The sequence below is a fragment of the Odontesthes bonariensis genome, chromosome 11, assembly GCF_027942865.1.
Source record: "Odontesthes bonariensis isolate fOdoBon6 chromosome 11, fOdoBon6.hap1, whole genome shotgun sequence".
In the NCBI taxonomy this organism is placed as follows: domain Eukaryota; kingdom Metazoa; phylum Chordata; class Actinopteri; order Atheriniformes; family Atherinopsidae; genus Odontesthes; species Odontesthes bonariensis.
In genome coordinates this window covers 13337326-13358822 of record NC_134516.1, presented here as the reverse complement: position 1 = coordinate 13358822, position 21497 = coordinate 13337326, and the positions used below count along the sequence as shown (strand labels likewise).

Genomic DNA, 21497 nt, shown 5'->3' with positions numbered 1-21497 from the left:
AACTTTCTTATTAAGACTGCAGCCTTATTTAAACATCCAAAGACAGTCAAACAGTCACTTTGTGCTCCTATTTTTTTTAAGAAGTATTTCACAACTTGATTTATTTTTGTTTTATTCTCAATCCTAGCCTGAAACTTTGAAATATATTTTGAAATTATGTGACCCGAAGAGTCAGAATTTGACCCGTTAAGTGCCCGCAGTGACCTTTATGCATCAAAGGAAATGCACTTCTTTCACCCAGAAATCTTAATATCTTTTTATTGTCTTTGTTCTCATGATTTTACAAATATGATACTTCTGCAATTCAACTTCAAACTGTGCAACACAATGGCATTATGGACTGTTAAACTTGACGCCCAACGACGGGACATCTGCGACTCCAGGAGGCTGTGAATCCTGCAGACCAAAGGCTTATGTGTGAGATTCTTAAGATTCTTTTAGTGTCGTCCTTGGGAGTGTTATGCAAGCCGAGCTTTGCGACCAATCCCGACTTTTGCTCTCCCGCCTGTTGCTTGTCCACAGGATTCACTAGCAGCTTAAACAACACAAACGATACTCCACCGACAACGTAATGACGGCTACCGCCAGGGAGGAGGAAGCCAGATCCCTCTCCCTCTCCCTACCCCCTCCCTCCTTCCTCCCTCCTCTCCCACAGGTCAGAGAGCGACTCCTCAGACGTGGGCTTGAAGTTGAGTTGTACAGTCTCTTTGGATGAGGCTGGTGGTACCTGGTCAGAGCTGCAGGGCTGCTCGTCCTTTTAGAAATGAGTGATCTTTCCACGTAGGCTTTTTGGGACACCAGCACAGATAAGAACAATGGCATGCAAGACTCACACACACACACACACACACACACACACACACACACACACATTTCTTTTTTCAAATAGAAAATAAAGATTCGGACATAAGGACAAGCACTAAGCCCTGGCAAACACCCAATGGCCAAGCGTTTTTAAACTATATGGAGGACGAATGGTGCTTTTCATGTTTTTTTTTTTTTTTTTTAAACTAGAATGGGGGGCTTGCAACAGTTAAAACCATTTCAACACAACAGCTGGCTTCTTTTCATATTCAGTAAGTCCCATTATGAGGACATAATACATCTCACATTTATATTATTTCTTCTTCTACGCCTTTTTTTTTTTTTTTTCTTTGTGTAACAAATGTATGTGCTTTCGATTCAAAACAACTCGGAAGGGGGATGGGGGGGGCACTGAAAGAAGGATTCGCATTCGAACTACACTCCACCCCCACTCCGGCCAGTTTATTGCAAATGAAGTGAATAAACCTGAACAGCAACACGCACTTCAATATGGCACAAGCATCTTAGAAATGACCTAAATGCATTGTCGTCGTGTGTCGTGGGTGAATATAAAAAAAAACAAACAAACCACACCATATCTAAAAATATTAAGACGGTAATCATCGGTAAAGCAGAAAAGAAAAGTGTTCCCACCCCTCCCTCGTCGAAACATGCAGTCTGCCGCTTTGCGAGCACAAACTCGACTCCGGACCTTGTGGTAGAAAATAAAGATGGAAGGTCTGATTAGTCCTCGCCACTTCAGCTAATACACTTTGATTACTAACGACGGGCCTTCGCCTCATAAAACTGCACGCCGGCTTGCAAACTGAAGCATGAATCGTGACCGCACCCCTTTGTCAACCCGACCTCGCAGACCATTACGTTTCAATCCAATCAACTGTGCGCAAAATAAGCTAAAATCTTACTTTGAAGCACTCTTGGGGGATTTCCCGGTTGCTTCCAAATGTCCTCTGTGACCCACTTTAGCTTCGTGCCACTTTAAAGACATCCGATGTGCTTATCTTGCTCAGCTTTGGCACCGTCTCTGCTGTGGTACCCGACCGTTAATCTCTCCAACCCCCCCACCCCCCACTGAGGATAACTGTTGTCTCGTGAGTGTTGAGAAAACCTACACATGAAGGCATTTTCCTCCAGCCCTTTCTCCGAGGCGGCCGCTTGTAAATGTCGGCTGGATCCCTCTAGCCGGCGACCTGCTCACCATTTATCCCACTACTAATAAATATGGTCTAAAATAAGGGCAAACTGGTAAAACACCAAAAAAAAAAAAAAAAATATATATATATATATATATCAATGTAGTGGCTTCATAATGCAACACAAAACTCTGTAAAGAAATCCATCACCGTCCACTCCTTCTCGGTCAAAGAAAGAAATATTAGAGGGAAGGATATATCGAGAGTAGTGGTTGTTTTACAATGGCGACGACTATGTCAAGAGAACGACATCAGTTTGTCGTGTCCTTTAAAACTGCTTCCCTCCGTCTTGTCTCCCTCTTCGCCCGGAGGTGATCATGCTCTGTCTGGACAAAGTCTTGAGACCTTTAACCCTCGGCTCCCCTCCTCCTTTCCTCTCCTTCCCTTCCCCATCGGACGCTTCTCCCGCTCGGAGGAAGGGGAGGGTTGTTCAGTCGGCGTAGTGCATGATGGACTCGACGTAGTTGCCGGGGAAGAGGCCCGTGGTCCCGTTCATCACGCCTTCGTACCAGCCGTCGTCGTTCTTCTTGATCACGTAGATGATGGCGCCCTCCTGGAATGAAAGCTCGTCTTCTTTGTCGCGAGCGTAGTCGTAGATGGCCACCACTGAGGGAGAAAAGAGGCAGAATTGTGGTTGGGACCAATGTTCCCTCACAAGCTCCCTGAGGACCACTGTGAGCAACATCAGATGTGTTCTGTTTGCACATACTCAGACAGCCATTCCATCCTAAAAGAACCGCATTTCTTTTTTACTTTGGCTTGGTGAGTGGATGTGTCGCTGGCGCTGCCCGTTCGTTTCGCCATGATAAGGGGCGTCTCATAACTCCTAACTCTGCCGCACTGTTGTTAGCTAGCTAACCTGCACGGCGCGTATGGGCAGGGCACATATGCAAGCACTATCAATGCTCTGATTGGCTGCATAGCGCAAGTAAACCGTATCGTATCATTGGCTGAACACCTGTCACTCACTGCGTTACATTGAAAAATGGTACAGAAAAACACATTATTGGTCTAATTTCTTAGATTAGATTAGGTCTAGTATTAGATATTAATTAATACGTTTATGGTGAATTTTATTTTATGCGCTGCATAGATTTTCTTGTGCGCTGAGAATGTGCGAGCAGCTTAGAGGGAACATTGGTTGGGATGCTCGTTCGGGTGCCGTTTCCAATTCGACTGTACAAGGAAAAGCTTCCAAAGATACTAAATAGGTGCCAACTTGTTTGTAGTCCGGCCCTAATAAAGTCTAAAGTCGCCTGCTAATGACAGAGAGCTCGTCTAATGGCGTGTTTCCACTAGCACGCAGTACCTGCAACCGGGTAGGGTTTCCGTATCACCTCAGCCCTGGTTCCAAGCGAGTCGAAGCGTTACTAAAACGTGACGTCAGCCGACTGCCTTCCACTGATTGGCCGATGAGTGTCGTCACTGGAAGCGTCATAACCGCGCAACGACCGACGAGAATGTAAATAAATACAAGACAAAAATCCACTCCTTGGTCGGTCGAGGAGGTCCGGATTTGTACGCTGCTCGGCGCCGTGTAAATGACGTCACGGAGGTTTCGCGCAGCCGTGTTACGACGACCCCGCCCACGTCGAGGAAACACAACCAAACCGAGCTGTGCCGAGCCGTGCCGAGCTAGTGGAAATCGCGTCATAAGAAGGTTCAGGCTGTGCTGAAGAATAAAGGGGCTCATACATTGACTTTCAAACTTGTTAGAACTGTGCAAACTCAAACCGTATTTGCCTCATATCCTGCGACTCTATATATGTTTGAACACGCTTCAGTTCAACAATAAAATGATGACATTCTAAATGAATTTAAGGCGGCTTGAACCTTTTTCCAAGTAGGTCCGGGGTGCCCACGGCGGGTCTTCCTCAGCGTACGGGTCGCTGTACTCCACCACCGCCGATTCCTCTTCATCCTCGTCGTCCTCGTAGTCCTCGGGTGGCGGCGGGGGAGGCGTGGGCTCCTCGAACACCGGCTCGTCGGCAGGCGGAGGTGGAGGCGGCACGTCTGAGACTAAAAAAAAAAAAAAAAAGGCAGTTTTTCGGGGCGGAGAAAAAAAAAGAAAAAAGACAACCAATCAGAAGGGAAGGAGAGGCGATGGAAGACGTGCATTTCAGAGGGGGATACGACACGCTCCGTGCTGGGTGCGCTCGTGCGGTCAGAGAAAGTAGGAGCACTTTTATGAGAAATAAGAAAAGAGGACATGCATCGTTACTCGAGTGAGGCTTCACATGCTGTGCATCTATACAAGTTGCTCTGTTAACGAGCAGCCAACCACCAACATCTGCTGCCACGGGAACCAGCACTTATACCCCATTCAGAGTTTAGCAACTACTGCTTAGTGCAGGCAGACGCGCACGGCTTTAAAAAGCTGCTTGAGCCGACACGCTCAGCAGAAATAAACTCAAAATCCCTAAAAAGCCGCTTCTCTACACAATATAAGAAGCCGTGTTCCTTTACATGTACAAACAATGCTGTTTTCAATACAAAATAACACTCTGAATGCCATCAACTTGGGAGTTATGGTTACGGTTAACCACACTGGACCGCCAGCAGCATGTGTGGAAGCCCCTGAAAAGGAAATTACACAATCAGTTTAAGATCAGAAGCAGAAATCTGAAGGTGGAGGCAGCGGGCTGCCTGAGCGAGCTCGTGTTGGCGGCTGAATGTCGACTCGCTGACACCGACAGCCGGCAGGGGGGGAAAAATAATCGAGAGGGGGGGGGGGTCATGCAGAGGGGGGCGAGGAGCTAAAAGCCACTTACTCGTCTCCTGAACTCGGGCCACAAAGCCCATCAGAGGCAGCTGAGGGGTGATCTGCATGGAGGGGGGAGGGGGCGCTTGTGGGCCAGCTATCACCAAACCGAGTCAGACACAAGAACAGCAGGTTAGAAAACACAAGATAAACAAGGGGAAGAAGAGCAGAGGTAAAAAAAAAAAAAAAAAAAAAGCAAAGTAGGAACAATGTAGGAAAGCACAGACATGACCGATCCAAGTTTGACCTCATGACAAAACTTTATACATGTATAAGGAAGGGAATTAATTCGATTAGAAAACAGCTAAAAATGGAGACATTTTGTGGTCATCATTTCACTGAGCTTCACACTTTATATGACACTGAACGCTAATGAATCAATCACCCATCCCGTTTTCCGTAGAATCTCACGTGCTTTTGCCGTTTTAGAGCATCAAATGGAAATAATCGGCTGTAAAGCCGCAGCTCAGCCGTCTGTGTGCTGGACCTAACATGTCCAGCCTTGAGAATTCCACCCCAAATCCCTCTGAAGTGAAGAACATTCCCCAAGTTAAGTTGCTCCCTTTTGCACTGTAGGAACCTTTGGCAGTTCCTATAACCTTTTAAGGAACGGCCCGTTTTTTTCCTGCATTCGCACATACAGGAACTCGGGACCATGGCCCTCAGTTCCTATAAACATTTCAGCTCCTTCTCCTCAGCTGGGTCTGTTCTGGGTTCTATAGGAACACATCTGACGGAGGTGTTTGGTGGTCGGTAGCTCCGCCCCTTGTCATGTTGTCACGGCTGAAATGTTTACTCATAGGACACGGACACAACCTGCGCGTGTTTAATAAGTTAAACTTACACGTGGTCTCCTTTGTCTGCGGCGCTCTGCTCTCCTTCCTTCATGAAACAAAGAAGTATTGTATTTTGGAGTATTTTGTTGTTGAATGTGGCGCTACAGTAACACGTCGCTGTCGCAGACGGTTGCGTAGCATCAGTCCCGACTCATGTGCGAATGCAGACTGAAACAGTTTGCCTGGGGAAGGACAGTTATCAGAATATAATTCGAAGAGGACCGTTCTTAGAACGGCTCTGTCCGAATGCGGTTTTTGTTGGGACCACTTTAAGTCACGTCCTCGAGATATGAAAGACTGCGTTTGTCCTGAAACTCAGAATTAGCTCTCAAGTTTCTCTCGAGTCTTATTAAGCCTGATTTATGGTCGTCATATGGACAGCACGGAGACCCTCCCGGAGACGCTCTCCGTCGCTTGCGTGCCCATCTATCCGGCGAGGCGACGGAGACTCGTGGAGACCGCAAGGGTTGTGATTGGTCGGCTAACAACATAATTTCTGGAATCACTTTTCCGGTTTAGCTCCTTCCTCTCAGAGCAACGACACCGCTATTTTTGAAAGAGTTTACTGTGTGCCGGTCAACATTTGGTCAAAATTATTTGCATTTCAATTTCAATGATCTCTAACTCCAACAACAATCTTTCTCTCTCGGTCGCCATCGTTCACTGTGAGGAGTGGAACGGAGCCGGAAGGTGAACAATCAATCAACGACTTTCACAATAGACGTCGTGAGATTGGGTCGTTTAATGTAGCGACGCCTACTGATCGGGAGGTGAAGTGCCTTGCGTATCCGACATCCTGACAGATAACTTAAAAGGTTTACTGACCACGGAGTCGGATTGACGGATAGCGACAGAAAAGTATACCGAGGCCTTTAGGATTCGTGCTCCTGTGTTAAACTGCGTCCCAGAGTGTCTGATGATGGCGAGATTAGCTTTAGATTCAAAAACATTTTTGTCTCTGACTTCAAACATGCCGCTTTGGAAGGTTTTTGTTTAGCCAAAGCGGTCTTTAAAATTGTCCTGAGGGAGAAATACAGTCAAAACGGCTTTCTGAATTGAAAATGGTCTCCCGCGGTACAATTTTTGTATTTGAATACAGACTAACATTTCAGTTTGATTTCAAATACGAACGCGTGGATAGAGATCACAGTTTGGCGTGAGGCGGGACAGACAAATGAGTCGATACTGAAGGCTGCAGAGAGGGACGAGAAGTCTACGCCGTGACAGCAGACAGGAGGGGTTTTAATAAAGGAGGAAGAGTCTGATGATCTGAAACCTGGACTAATTTCAGAAATCATTTTTAAAAAAGAAGAAGAAGAAAAACAAAAACAAATGGGGGCAGTCTGCTTTACCCCAGCAGTCCGACTCACGTCTGAGTGAATGAAAACTACTTAAATAAGCTTGAAAAAGCGTAAACTACCTTTTATTTAATCAATACATTCAGGAATGTGGTCTTAGACTGGATCGAACATGTTTTTTATGTCGACGAACATGTTTTTTATGTCATATTTATTTAATAGACGCTTTAAATTTTCCAAAAAGAGAGCGTTTCATTGAGTTAACGAAGAAGAAAATCAGACTGAAAGTGGCACTGATGGCACAAACTGGAAGAGAAATGGTTGAGCCCTGGCGGCGCACACTCAGCTGTACCTTGGTTCTGAGCGAAGTGTGGTCCCCCGTTGAGCTGGCTCTGGTTGTGCGCCACGTTCGGCTGACCGGTGACGGACGAGGGCCGGCGGTACGGCAGGGAGCCTCCCACCGGAGGGTTCTGGGGCTGCTGCGCAGGGCGATTCATGCTGTAGAACTGAGGAGCACCTGAGAGGAGACGACAGCAGGGGGCAGCAGAGAGTCATTTCACTCTGGGGAGGTTGTGGGGAACAGTTTAGAACAGTCATACTCGCTATTTTTTTTCACAAGAGCCACATTGGGCAGAGCAAAATCAGGGGAAGAGCCACTTTTACGACAACATACTAAAGTCCCCATTTGCAAATGTGCATTTCTACATATAAAACATCCCACAAAAAAAGAAACAACACACATATTTGCCTTAATACTGGGATGAGCGGAAGCTGGCATGCATGTCCCTGACTTTCTTCATGTTGTATTTGTAGTTTGTTGTTGTAATCATAGTGAGACATTCAAGATGAGCATGGTTTTTTTGCTGGTTTTTGCCCTTTTTTAATTAAAAACCGATCCATTGTTAATTAATTAATACTTAATAAAAATACTTAATACTGTGCATAAATTAACGAGGAAATTCACTGTTCCCCTCAGTAAAACCCCCTTTTACAAATAAAAACACATAATGAATGAATATACAACTTTAGAAGCTTGGCTCCAAGCCAAACGCTGATCCTTCCTTGTAAGAACAAGCCTCTAAATGTTGGAGAAAATGAAGTGAAGCAGCATTTTCGAAACAAGAAACCAACCTTACATCGAACGCTGTTTGTTACTATAGGCACTGCACGTTCACAGACACTTTTAATATGCAGCCACAGAAGACGAAGCAAGCACAGGGAGCATTTCACCACACAGCTCATGCATTAAACATCAGGACAACATCATCAGCGACAGACGCCGGCGGCCGATGAGATGCTGCGAGGGATGATGAGTGGAGGATCCGGCAGCAGAGGGATGACGGGAAGTCTGCGGCAGAGGAGCTGCTCGGGAACAGAACTTGAGGCCGGGTGTTTACTCTGACATGAAGTGATCCAGCAGAGGAAAGCTGAGACTTCCCAGGACTGATGAAAACGCACAGTCTTACAGATGAGATATTCTTTTCCTTTCCGCCTTTGTTATCTTGTGGTCAAAATCCTGCCGTCAAGCGTGCGGCTTATCAGAGGGAGATATCTCCAGTGTCTCTGACTTCTGAATGAAGCAGCTTTACTTATCAACTGAAAATGTGTCCACCTGGCCAGAAGCTACAAGTTTGAACGAATTCAAATCTATTGGGACAAAAAAAGACTTCAGGGTTCTGAAGTCTAACAAGGTGAAAAACTACTTGGAATGGTTTACTGCCACATTTACTAGCTTGTGGACTTGATTTCTATTGCTGCAGGAACAGAAAGTACCCAATCTTTATATCTAAATGTAGACTTTTTTTTGCATTTTTGTATAAACATTGAGCCAGTTCTGTTTCATCCACATGTTTCGAGGCATCAGATGCAGCTGCTCGGCCAAACAACTGAGCATCCAGTGAGGAGGCGGGCGCAGACGAGCACATACCAAGCAGGGGGGATGCGAATGAGGGGAGGTGGGATGGAGTGGGAATGGGGTGAGCTTCTCCCGCCGGGTCGCACTCACCTTGTGCGGCGTTGCCATAAGTAGCGGGGCCGGTGCCAGTGGGGGCCGTAGAGGCAGGGAGCTGGGGAGGGGGTGGGGGTACAGGCGGGATCTCTACAGGGGGGTTGGGGGCCTGTGGGGGGCCGTCTAGGGCAGAAGGAGGAGGCCCAGGGCTTGTGGCAGTGTTGGGGGGAGGTTTAGCCGGGTTGGGTGGGGCAGGGACTGAACCTGAGGGGTGGAGTGAGGTGGTGAAGATAAGGAAAGAGAGAAAAGTCAGGTGAGGGGAGGTGGGATCAAGACAAGATCAGTGTGAAACGGGAACAAAGTCGACCCAGAGCTCCTGCACAGTACGCTGGACACTCCTAGATTAGTCAAAGTTAGTTTCAAGCGCGTTGTCAACTCCAAGAGGCAGGAAGCGGGCCTTACCTGGGAACACTGTGGGCGGGGCCGGGGTCGGGACGGCGATGGGCAAGCCCACGCTGCCGCTGCCGCTGTTCTCTCGGCTGCTGCTGCGACTGCTGCTGGGGTGGCTGCCTCCGCTGCTCCCACTGCTGGTGGCAGGGCGGCAAAACGCGTCAGACCACAAACACTCAAGCACACACTCTCTCAAATGAAAACAAAGCGGGCTAAATGTTCGGTCAAGTTCAGGAACTACGGAGCCACAGGAGATAAAACTCAGGAACTCGGGGGGGGGAGGGGGGGGGGGGGGGTGCAGGGACTGTTAGTTACGTTTGTGGTTTTGGAAAGTCAAAAACTGTTGGGAAAAAAGCAAAATAAGGAAAAAAACTCTTAATAATTGACCGATATGGAGTGAACCAACAAAAATTAAATTTTTTTTAAAAAAAAGTCCTGAAACAGTTCCTGTGGTGTTGATAAAAACAGATCTTAGTGAAACATTAAGCCCTGGTGATGACCTTTTACTCAACTTCCAACAGAACAAATGTGCAACCAGCTTTTAACAACACAGTTCGACACGTCAAAGTCTTCTTCTGGCTCCTCGCCGACTCCGTTTATCAATGCGGCACCCTCGAGAGCATCGATTCGTTAGCGTGAGCTGTATGCCTGCGAAATGACTATGAAACAGCGATATAAAAAAAAAAAAAAGGAGGGGGGGGGGGGAACAAGAGAAAAGAAGAAGAGACAAGCAGCTGGAAGCCTGAATAAGGACAAGCGACACAAGACAGAGACACAGATATGACGCGGGGTGAAGGCAGGAGGAATGGAGACTCATGGGTTAGACTTTGTTGTGGCAGCAAAGACCGCGTGGCTGAGGGATGAAGAGGACAAGCTGTGGATGGAGCGCTGCAGATAAACACTCGTGCTGAGAGGAGAGTCGAGGAAGTTCTCCATTTACGGGCCAGAAATCCTAAAAACATTTGGCCAACAGATGGAGTGCAAAGACGCCCCCTCCTCCCCGCCCAAACTCTAATTTTTTAACCTTTCACGTCAGGCAGCAGAATCTATGGATCTCTTTGGCTGTCTGGTTGTGTTGGCAGGACTTTGGGGGCATCGGTGCCTTACCTATGTGAGGGCTATCACCATAGGAACCTGCACCTAGATTCTCTACCGCGTCCTGATCTCTCTAAGAGCTCGGAAAGAAAAAAAGGGGATTGGACTCTCCGCGAGGAGTCCTTTCAGAGAGGAAGAGGCGGAAGAAGGGGAAGGATGCGCAGCAGCTTGCTTGCAGTTAAGTGTGGGAGAGGAGAAGAAGGAGAAGTGGAGGGAAAGGGCGCTTGTTTAAGAAGTGTAAAGAGGCATGCCGGGAAACGGGAAAGGGGGGGTACCTGTACGTGCGGTTCCTCTGATTAACGGATGCAGTGCGTGCAGGGCTCTGCTGGGGGTGCGCCATGTTGCGAGTCGGGCTCGAGACGTAGTCGTTAGGGACAACGGGCGGACGCACCGGCTCAAGCGTCCTATAGGGGGAGTGGCGCCTGCGAGAGGGTCGGGGGGGGGGGGGGGGGGGGGGGGGTCCAGGGGTGAAGGGGGGAGGTGGAGGGGGTCATCCACAGAGAAGTGAAGGGAGAGAGTAAGAAACAAACAAGTGCAAACTTAAAAAAACTTGGGGTATGACAGGTGGTGAACGTCGGGGCTGGCTGGGGTCCACAGGGGATGTTGCTGTTGGCTAAAAAAAAAAAAAAAAAAAAAAAAAAAGGACACACTTTATAATTCTGTGTTTTCAGACAATGTGGAATTGTACAAAACCAACTTCTCCGAAAGAAGGATCTGGCTTAAATCTGGCTCTAAAGATTCAGGACGTCATGCCACATGCTGAGCGCACTTTCGCTTCTCGAATGTGAAAAAAAAACCAAAAACAAAAACCTCAACACAGAGTTGCTCTCCGCGTGTTCAAATCTACATTTCGGTATATTTCAGCTGCCTGCTCACGTCGTCTGATTCTAAACTGGTTTCTGGAGCTTTTGTCATGGCACTGACCTAGGGTGCATATTTAATTTATTTTTGAAGTGGTGCTCTGCGTCGTCGGACTGAGCGCTCTCAGTTTGAAGGCGGCGGGGAGGATTTCTGATGCGGGAGCGAAGCGAACAGATGATCAGCACGGGGGATTTTCTCCATCTGACGCAACTCAAGCCTCAATAACATCATCCCCGTTTGAACTGCTGGTAAGAATACATCATGTCCTTTTGGCATAATGAAGTGGACCTGGTCATAACGTCTCCCGATCCTCTAAACTGAGAGCACTCTGACTGCCGCCCACGACAGGTTTAAAAACAACCTGCTTCTAAATACTTAACAGAAACCACCTGCAATTAAAAATGAAATAGGCCTTTCAAATCCTGAGTCGTTCCTTCAAAAACAGCTGGGACCGTCACTTTACCACCACATTAGAAGCTTGTTAATTCGAAACTTCCATTAAAAAGGGAGTACATAAACTATATAATTTTTGGACTACGATATTTAAAACATTATCTCATTAAAACATTATCCCAGTGCTGAAATGGCTATATTTGGAGTCCCAGGGGAGGGTATACCAATGACAAATAAAATTTAAAATGTGCTCGCTTTTTCAACTCTCCTTGCCCGGAGAAGAATCCTACTTGAGTGGAAATCAGCACATCCACCCAAAGCCTCCTCCTGGTTGAAAGATCTGATTCTATTCCTTAAGTTAGAAAAGATCAAATATTGCTTTAGAGGATCGACCCAAAAATTCCATGAAACTTGGGCCCCACTTTTATCTTATTTTGAGAAGCTTGAAGCCCTCCCACATGATGAAGACTCAGAGACCTCAGAAGACCTGTGTAGTGACAATTAAAGAAAGCAAATAGCCTACTGGTACTGTCCTGAATATCCACTTTTTCTTTATTTCCTTTTTTATTATTTTTATTTTGTATAGTTATTGTCTTTTTTATTATTTTAATCTTGTATATTTTCATGTCTGTAACTTTTTTCTAGTGTAACATTTGGGGTGTACTTTTCACTCACTATGTTTATTTTTATTATTCAGCTGTTTTTTTGTATAGGCAGCATGGTGGGGTGGGGGGGAGAAAATAAGAAATATATGTTGAATAACTTTAAATAATAAAAACACAATAAATAGCTTAGTATTGAATGTACAATAACAGAGTAGCTATGTTTATAGACGGCACTAGGCCCCGTTAAATATAAAACACAATTGTATGCCATATAAATAGTAGGGGGTCCCTGCTCCAACGCTCCATCAGTTTTGGGGGTCCCTGGCCTGAAAAACGATGAAGACCCCTGTTTTAGAAGAGGCGGCTAACCGTGTCTCCATAACAAAATGGTGCTTAAGCGTGTTTTTTTTATGAAAAAAAAAAGGGGCCTGAGGCAATAAAAGAATCAAAGCTAAAGCGCGCCTGAGCAGACACCTGCAAAATCATTCACAAAAAGTGGTTTTGGGCCCAAAAGCAGTGCTTTGCAGGTGACTTTCTTGACTTTTAAAGTGGGGAAAAGAATAACCCAACCCTGACATTCACTGATCTGCAGCCGTGTCAAGTTCGGAGCTGATACAGTGTGGGGGGGGGTGACACATCTCTGAGCACTGTTGCTATGGCAAAACTTTGCTATGGAGGAATATGGGGCAGCCGGGGGTGGGACGAGCTGGGCAACAAACACACAACTGAAAGTAAAATTGGAAAAGAAAACAAAGTAACAGAGGAGAAACAAATGAAAATCACAAGGAAGATGTCTGCCCGGAGCCACAGGCTGCGGTGCATCATGAGGGCTGGAGCTGTGGTGGATTGACATGCGTCTTGAAGGGATACACACACACACCTGAGGGTGGGGACGCGCTAAATCTCTCACCAACACAGAGACACACACACACACATCGAGGTTATGGAGAGACAGAGAGCACGGACGCACGTTTTCACACAGAAAGCACAAGCAGAAGTCGACCCCCAGGACGGTCCGTGAGGTGACAACAACACAACATGTATGAGCTGCACTTCCCGAGCGCCTGCGGGGTAGAGATACCTTCAACAGTCAGACACAGAAGAGAAAAGCACAAAAACCCCCGACAGCTGTCCCGAGCACACCGAGCACAAGCAGACAGGGTGGGAGGAGGCTCTCAGGAAAGGTGGCGTTCCAGCTCAAAAACAAACATCTACATTCTAACGTGGAAATATAGACAAATGACCAATTAAAAAAAAAAGACTTGCTGAGCATTCCACCAAACAACTCTTTGAAATCAAATCAAAGTGATTTTGATAGTTTCATGCTTCAAACAACTGGCACCAGATGTTCTCTAAACAGATTGGAAGAAAACGTTTTTTACCACTTTCTGCGGGGAACTCTAGTACAGCTGCTGAAAATCTGCCAATTAAAAGCAAGAATACATCCATCTCGCTTACATCCATTTATTTATTTATTTATTTAAAGTAAAGGCACTTTCGTTATCTGCCCTTCCAACGTGAAGATGGTGAGAGGCCAATGAAGCTCTACATCTTTTGGTCATGTGACTTTCTTTTCAGAAATGTATTAAAGCGACTGATTCGTGTCCTAAAAACTTGTACTTATAAAGAATTATACATTCCAACATGCAGCTCGGTGTTGGAAAAAAAAAAAAGAATCCCTCCTGCGTGAAGTCAGGTTGAGGAGTTGCTTCAAACCCGTCTCACCAGCAGAGACCACCACTGCGATGTGAAGCGGCGCAAACCTACGTCACAAACCTTGCAAGGAAACGAATAAAACAAAGAGCTGAAGGGGGTGATGATGTAACTGTGAGCAACAGGGCCCGTGCCAACGGCCTGTGGAGGCTTTCCCAAAGCAACGAGCACACACTCAGACTGGGACGGACACAACTCTGCGCGCTCCATCTGAACGCATCGCGGCAGCTTACATACCCGAGGGTCCCTTTGCCTGTCATGGGCGGGCTGGGGGGCTTCTGCGTGGGGGGGTTGGTGCGAGGGAGCGTGACACCTCCGGCCTTCATGTTCTGAGCGCTGGCCTGTGGAAGGAAGATACGGGTGCAGACGCCTGTTGGTTAGGTGAAGCACTTCAAAAACACGGCGGACAGCACGCGGAAACAGCAACATCATCTTGCCAGGCGCTAGTTAGCTTAGTGTCACATACAGCCTGGGCATGCAGGGGAAAAGGTAGCCAAATTCGGTGGAAAAAAAAAAAAAAAAGTCACAAAAACCAACCGTCAAGCACCTCCAAAATTCTTTAATCATCACCCAGTATCTTTGTCTATCTAATTCACACACACATACCCAAAAAATTCAAATAAAATCCAACTTGGTGTTACTATAGAATAGCAAAAAGAAAACACGATGTAATGCCAATTAGTGAGCTTTAGAGGTGCTGATGGATGGCTTGTTGCCTTACATCTTCTCATTTAACTCTCAGTAAGAAAGAAAGCAGATAATAGTAAGCGGTCAACAAACTAATTAAAAGATAACAGAAAGAAAGGAAAAACACTCCACCCATTAGTAATCACAACCCTCCCCCCTGTTTGAAGCTTTAGCTTGAAAGTCTTACCTTAAACCTTTGCAACCACTGGGGTTGACAATAAAGATTAGTTTAGGCAAGCACAAAGAGAGAAACAGAGGAAATCAGACGGTTAGTGCATGAAAGAGGAGAGGAAAACGGTCATTATTCATGCATGTGGCACTAAACGAAAAGCGGGTGCGATTCAGGCAACAATGGCTCATTGTTCAGATCTGAGGAATCTGATATCTGTGACTTTTCTAAGGCCGGAGCGAGGAGTCCGTTTTCTTGGAAACAAGCCTGTCTTTGTCACCACAGTCAGCGGGAAACCAGCATCCCAAAAATAAACCCCTCCTCACGGGTTTTTATCCAAAACGACAACAACAGGACGGTAACCTGTTACCAGCAGCAGGTGACAGATTTTATATTTAGCTTCCTGGTGAAAAGCCTGACTCACTGATCTTCTGTTTTTCTTCCTTTTCTTACATTACTCGACTCTGAAACCCAATAGTTCCCATGTGATCGACCTCCACGAGTCCCCTCTATTAGAATTCTGCTGCGAGCAGCATGCGTTACTCTGACCGCACGGACGCAGTCCCATTAAAATAAACCACTCGTGACTGCTTATCACAAGGAGCAGATCGTTAGGAGAGCGTTTTATATTTAGCGCGGTAACCTTTGAAGATAACAAATGAAATCGCCTTAAGCTGCGGCGTGGAAATCGCTGCTTTGTAGCGAGATGAAGAGAAGAGGGGGAAAGATGGCGATGAGCACCTTGACTCCGTGACCCATGTCGTCCAGCAGGCTGTAGTCGACGGGCTTGCGGATGTAGCGCACGGGCCTCTCGGGGTTTGCCGGGGCGATGATCTTGTGTGTGCGGGATGTGTTTTTGTTGGTGGTGAGGATGCCAATCTCCCGCCGGGCGACCTTCTCTTTGTGGATGTCCACCGTCTAAAGGTGTGAAGGGAGAATCGTTATTTTTTGTTGTGATCGCACGCCGCTTCTTTCCAAACCTGTCACACCTGACGTGTCTTTAGAATGTCTAAATGTGTGAATACACACATTTTAACCTTGAGTGAAGCTTGAAATATAGAAACTGAATTGTAGTATAAATATTGACTAAAGCCGTTTTACATTTGAATGAGTTTCAACTGCTTAAAAAAAATAAAAAATAAAAATGGGATGGTTAATTTATCAGGGTTTTAAAAGAAAGACATCAGGAAAAGTTGTTCAAGTTCATTCATTTCATCACTCGACTGGTTTTTCCCGGCAGGCGAGCTGAGAAGCAGATGTGTTCGCATCGTGTCTGTCGGCCAACCCCACCTGTGAGATGTGGTTGATGGAGGACTCCATGCGGCGGAGCTGCGAGGCCTGGATGTCGAGCATCTGCAGCACATTGTTGGCCAGCGTGTTGATCAGGTAGGCCACGCTGGCCAGAGACTGGGTGGTGTAGTTCTTGGTCTCCTCCAACGCCCTCTGCTTGTCTGGAGACTGAACGAGAGGCGGGAGAAAGACTTTAGAAAGATTTTAGAGCCTTTTGTTCAAACTCCCTGTATATAACCGTGGGTACACGGACATCTTGAACACACCCTCTGATGTCACGTACGCAACTCACCCAACTGTGGTGTATTCGTAGACATGCTAAGTATATATATATATATATATATATTAAAAAAAAACATGGGGCTGTTACACACATAAATCATGATATCTCGGGAGTCACAAATGACAGAACAAAGTTTTTACTGACTACAGTCGGCTACCTGACAGATACACAACTGAGATGGAGACTTGTTTCCGGTTTCCCTCCCCACCTCTTCATAAAACAGCAAACTAGTGTTCATCATTATTATTATTCATGCTATTCAGGCATACAAACAACCTTATCAGCCTTTCGGTTTATCTGCCCATCAGTCCTTAAATCATAACAAACTCAGCTTCGTAACAAAAGGCAAACAGAGGTGGCCGATTCTCTATTTAATTTTGACATTTTTGACTTCACGACTCGAGTATCCAAAAAGTTGCTTGGTAAGTCTTTACTGATTGACTTACTGAGAAATCTCCATTGAAGTTCTTCCAAAAAGTTGGCTGCACAAGTTCAAACTTAGTTGCTGACACGTCAGATATTGGACAGAAACGAGTTCCCTGTGGCTCCGACACACTAACAGGAGCCTGAATGCAACAAGGTCTCTGAAAGCTTTCAGTGCCAAAAGGTAACTTAAGGTAAAAAAAAAAAAAACAACAACCTGTTTTTAATGGCAGGTGCTGCAGCAGCAGCAGCCGGTGTGAAACGCTTCTTAAGAGCCGTGGGCACAGCGTGGGCAAGTCGACAGAAACATCAAAGGGCACATGGATCAGTGAAGGTTTCTGCTGGGAAACTGTGTACCTTAATCCTCCCTGACACTGCATATCTCACAGCAGGCAGGAATGAGTGAGGAGTCTACATGCAGGGAACTTCTCTCCTATTTCTAATGATGTAAAAGCAACCATCTTCATTAAGTGTCGTCATGGATTCCTTCCATGGTTGCTTGATACATGATAACATGTCAACCCCCTGTGTTCTAGAGTGACTGTCAGACGAAATGAGCCTCATCAACAAGTCCAATTCTTTTTTTTTATATGTATATATATATATATATATATTTTTTTTTTTTTTTTTTGGGGGGCTTTTTATGCCTTTATTGTATAGGACAGTGGAGAGAGACAGGAAGCAGGGGGCAGAGAGAGGGGGAATAACACACAGCAAAGGGCCGTCCGATGCGGGATTGGAACCGGGGCCAGCTGCAGCGAGGACTATAGCCTCTGTACATGGGGCGTCTGCTGTACCCACTACGCCACAGACCGCCCCAAGAAGAGAGAAGTCCAAATTCTAACGCCTAATTGATAAGTCTGGAAAATAATCTGCAGCCTATTGACAGATTATTTAAAAATTATTTAAAATTACTGTCATGGTGCAAATGTCAACTCCCAGAGCAGCACTGTAAGCCCGTACGCTTCCGTTCCAGAAATGAATTTGTGTCTTGATCACAGGCCCGAGACTGAGCCTGTCAGATACGAACCGAGAGAAGTTCCCTTCACTGCACCTGTCTGTTAATTTTTTTTTTTTAAATCACTGTCAATGCGGCTGAGCTCGGAGCTGAAGTCATTGCCGATGCAACAATGAAACACAGTGTTCTTGTAAGGCAAGACAAGTTTATGAGCAATCGCATATCGCACACCTGACTAATGTGAAACAGCCTGAAAACAAATGGCTTCATTTAAAGGGGTGCGGAGGGTGCAGCTCTGCTGGAGCAGGAGGACAAACAGGTTCTGTGGTGAAAGTCAGCCGTGTGCTCACTAAGAAAGAAGGCAGGACGGTTAGTGACAGTATCTGACTATATCTGTGGAAAGCAAGGCCAATCCACAAAGAACCCTCCACATTTACACCAAGGCAAGTAGGCAGAGCTAAAGTCCTGGAACCAGACACTACCGGACACCCTCAGATGTTCTTTGTCCACATCCTGACTGGTCAAAGCTCTTTTGGCAGCTTGAGGAGGCCCCACTCAGTGCAACAAGGGTGGTCATAATGTTATGGTCTGTCGGTACGTGTGCCGAGACGGCTGCAGTCCTGCAATTTAGTCCAAGGCATCAAAGGAAAAAGCAAATAGTAGAAGTTAAGCACCTTAATGGAAACAAAGATGGAAATGTGACACCTGGGTTAGTTTCACCCAGCTCCGTTACTCCCAGCACAGGCTGTTACTTTAAATAATGGCCATCAGGCCCTTAATCATCCTCGTCATTCGAAGCCTGGAGAATTCATCCATGCCATTATTTCTATTTTCTTTATCCTAACATCGGTACAACCCTTTTCTTACACTTGAGTCATACACCAGTGCCATGACACCTCAAGCTGAGTCACCATCTGGGTTTCCAATCGCAGCAAAGCCAACGGAAGGTTGTCTTTTGAAATCTGAATCCGAGATATTTCCACTGACTGCTTTAAAGCAGAAAAAAAAAAAGAGGAAAAGATTGGGCTGTACGGTGTCGCCAGACAGCGGTGGTAAAAGCTATGTAACCAGTGGGTTGCTATTCAGTGGAAGATGTAGTTGTGCTAACTGGAAACGAACATTGAGGCGGAGGAAAAAAACAAAAACAAAACAAGAACAACAGCGGTGGACATCCACAAAAGGAATTTGGACTGTGCTCTTCCTCAGGGCTTACTTTAATCTCTGGGAACATCTTGGATGGTATTTTATATCTGGGGATCAGGACTCACATAAAATCTTTCTTCAAAACTGGCATAAAAACCACCTCAACCAAGAGTGTGGACTTTTTTTAGTGCATTAAAGGATGCTTTTTAAATTTTTACAATGTCCATTCACCTTTTCTCATACACATCACCTAAACGTGAACCTTAAACAGCAATGGAAACCCAGCTAGTAAAGAGAGTTATGTGGCTTTTTAAAATCGGGAAACAGTAAATAAGACTTCCATTCGTATTGGTTTATAAAAGCATGGCAAACATTAGTGCAAAGACCGACCTATTGCACCAGATCATGTGTCGTTTGCCCCTGGAAACGATCTGGAATCATTGATGATTTCAGCAAGCAGGAACAAAAATCCTGTCTCTTATAGTAGGAACAAAGATAGAGCTACAGTCAGTTGCTATAATATAAAGCAACCTTTGTTCAACAAGGCTTCCAATCCTCCCACATCCTTTTTTTTGTGCAAAACAGCTTTACTCCTCAGGTGGTTGTGAAAGAAGGGAGGCTTTTAAGTAAATCAGGAACATTCAAATACAAAACAACAGCTGGCATCCGTCTAATACCTGCTGCAACGGTTTAAGCGGGGAGGTCATGTGAGTCCCACACCTGTGGCATGTGATTTAGGGCCGGAAACATTGAGGAAGTGCAGCCATCGTGCACTCTTAGGAAAATCAGCTTACGAGTTTAACAAGTGTAAATTCCTGCATGACAATTACTCGAAACCTGGCCTGTAGCACCAAGATGAATTAAAAAAGAGACAGAGGTGACACATCGGACGGATATCCTACTGTCCGACTGATCTATAAGTGATGGCACCCATCTGACAGCAGCTAGGAAAACCATGCAGGGCGAGAGGAGAGTGGGGCAGCCAGCCAGACAGCAAGCTGCCAACATCCAAGGCCCACCACCACCTCCACCTCCCCTCCTCAGGGCAACCTGTCAGACCTGATCAGCACCGTTCATCAAGGATGTCAAGATTTCAGTATCACACATTGTCAAATCCTCCCCCCGAACACCTCGGCCCTGAATTTCTCACCTATCCAAGCAGGCGGGCCTGGGACGATAAAGCTCATATTGCTGGAAAGATTGGATCGCACCTGCAGAATATCAAAAGCTCTGAATGGAATTCATTGCGCTCAAACTACACACACACACACACGCTATCCAAATCAGCTGCAATATTTGAATATGCTGACACAGAAATGCATCACAACACAGCTCACTTCTATAAGAACACCACTGCATATTTAAAAGTCTGTGGACTGCGCTTTTCAGTGACACAATCAAAGTGTTTTCGGTGGCTGCAACACTAAGCTCCAGAGTGTTCCAGTCCAGCATCATAAATCAGAGGTGTTTATCGTGCGGTCACGGCGGTTTAACTACTGCCAGCCAAAGCTCATCTCAGATTAGTCTTGCTAAACATCCTTCATCTCCGACCGGTGCATGATCGGCTTCCTGCTGCAGCCGCACAGTTTGATCCCGCACAGATCACAGGAATTGATTTTCACGGCGTCTGTTTGGTTGTTTGGAGCGTGCGGCTGTCCATCAAGCTAACCGGCTAACGCATAGCCTACAAATGGATGTACAAGTCTCAAACATTGTCCTTTCGCTGTGAACGTAAACCCAAACCCCAACGCTTATGTATAGTGGCTTGAATGTAGTGGGAGGAATGGCAAATTACTATTTCTCAAATCAGATGAAATGTGTTGACAGCGGGTTGTTTTTGCCTTTAGCCGAGGCTAGCTTTACTGCATCGGTCGCGTTAGGAACGGCTCGCACAACCGTGGTGTCGCCAGTGATGCCCGTCAAGAAAAAAAAAAAAAGAAAAAAAATTACACCATCTCCTTGTCCGCACTCGTGGTAGCCTACCTGTACATAGTTACTCTCGCAGTACTCCGCAACTCTTTCCAAATTGGTGAAACTGTCTAATAATGCGCTTCGTCCTGCTGGAATCTCCTCTTCAAGAAGCATTTGTAGCTCCGCCATTTTCACATCTTTAGCGGAGAGGTGTGTGGGCTCGCTAGCGCCTCCACGGCAATGTGTGGTACTGCAGGGTTTTCCCATCATGAATCATGTTTAAAACAGAAACGCATTAAAGCCGACTCCCCACTGCTGAACGCCTATGTGGTTTACAAAATATTAGTTTTCAGTTCAGCAATGTTGTACTTTAAACCCTTGTAATAAAAAGCTTGTAATCAAGTCTTACTCCCTCTCTAGATTGAATTTAGAGATGCGGAGGAAATATGACCTTGCTTGGAGAAGCCTGCATTTTGTGGGGTATTAATTTAGAGCTTTAATACCAAATCATTTAAGCGGTAGATGAATCAGTGAAGAATGTATTCAGTGACTAAAGCAAAAACAAAACATATCAAGGTGTCACCGCAGAGTTTAGAAAGTGTAATTGGACTATTTTCAGGCACAAAGACCTAATAATTGATCTAATAAGCAACAA

The 21497-nt window shown here is 45.9% G+C and overlaps 1 protein-coding gene across 17 annotated transcripts; it reads right to left on the bottom strand.

The window, feature by feature from the left end:
- Nucleotides 1–1233: 1233 nt before the first annotated feature.
- On the bottom strand, nucleotides 1234–21063 carry abi2b (abl-interactor 2b). 17 transcript variants are annotated; one of them, XM_075477609.1, is made up of 12 exons: nucleotides 20915–21063; nucleotides 16125–16292; nucleotides 15576–15752; nucleotides 14853–14870; nucleotides 14216–14319; nucleotides 10682–10828; nucleotides 9324–9448; nucleotides 8919–9125; nucleotides 7266–7430; nucleotides 4790–4876; nucleotides 3852–4037; nucleotides 1234–2624 (listed from the first exon to the last, which is right to left on the bottom strand). In XM_075477609.1, exons 1-12 carry the CDS (start codon nucleotides 21029–21031, stop codon nucleotides 2449–2451), a joined length of 1677 nt encoding a protein of 558 aa, XP_075333724.1. In that variant the 5' UTR covers nucleotides 21032–21063; the 3' UTR covers nucleotides 1234–2448. The 17 variants fall into 17 exon arrangements, with proteins under 17 accessions (XP_075333724.1, XP_075333725.1, XP_075333728.1 ...); XM_075477610.1 differs by having other exon boundaries at nucleotides 9324–9445; XM_075477613.1 differs by lacking the exon at nucleotides 4790–4876.
- Nucleotides 21064–21497: the final 434 nt, after the last annotated feature.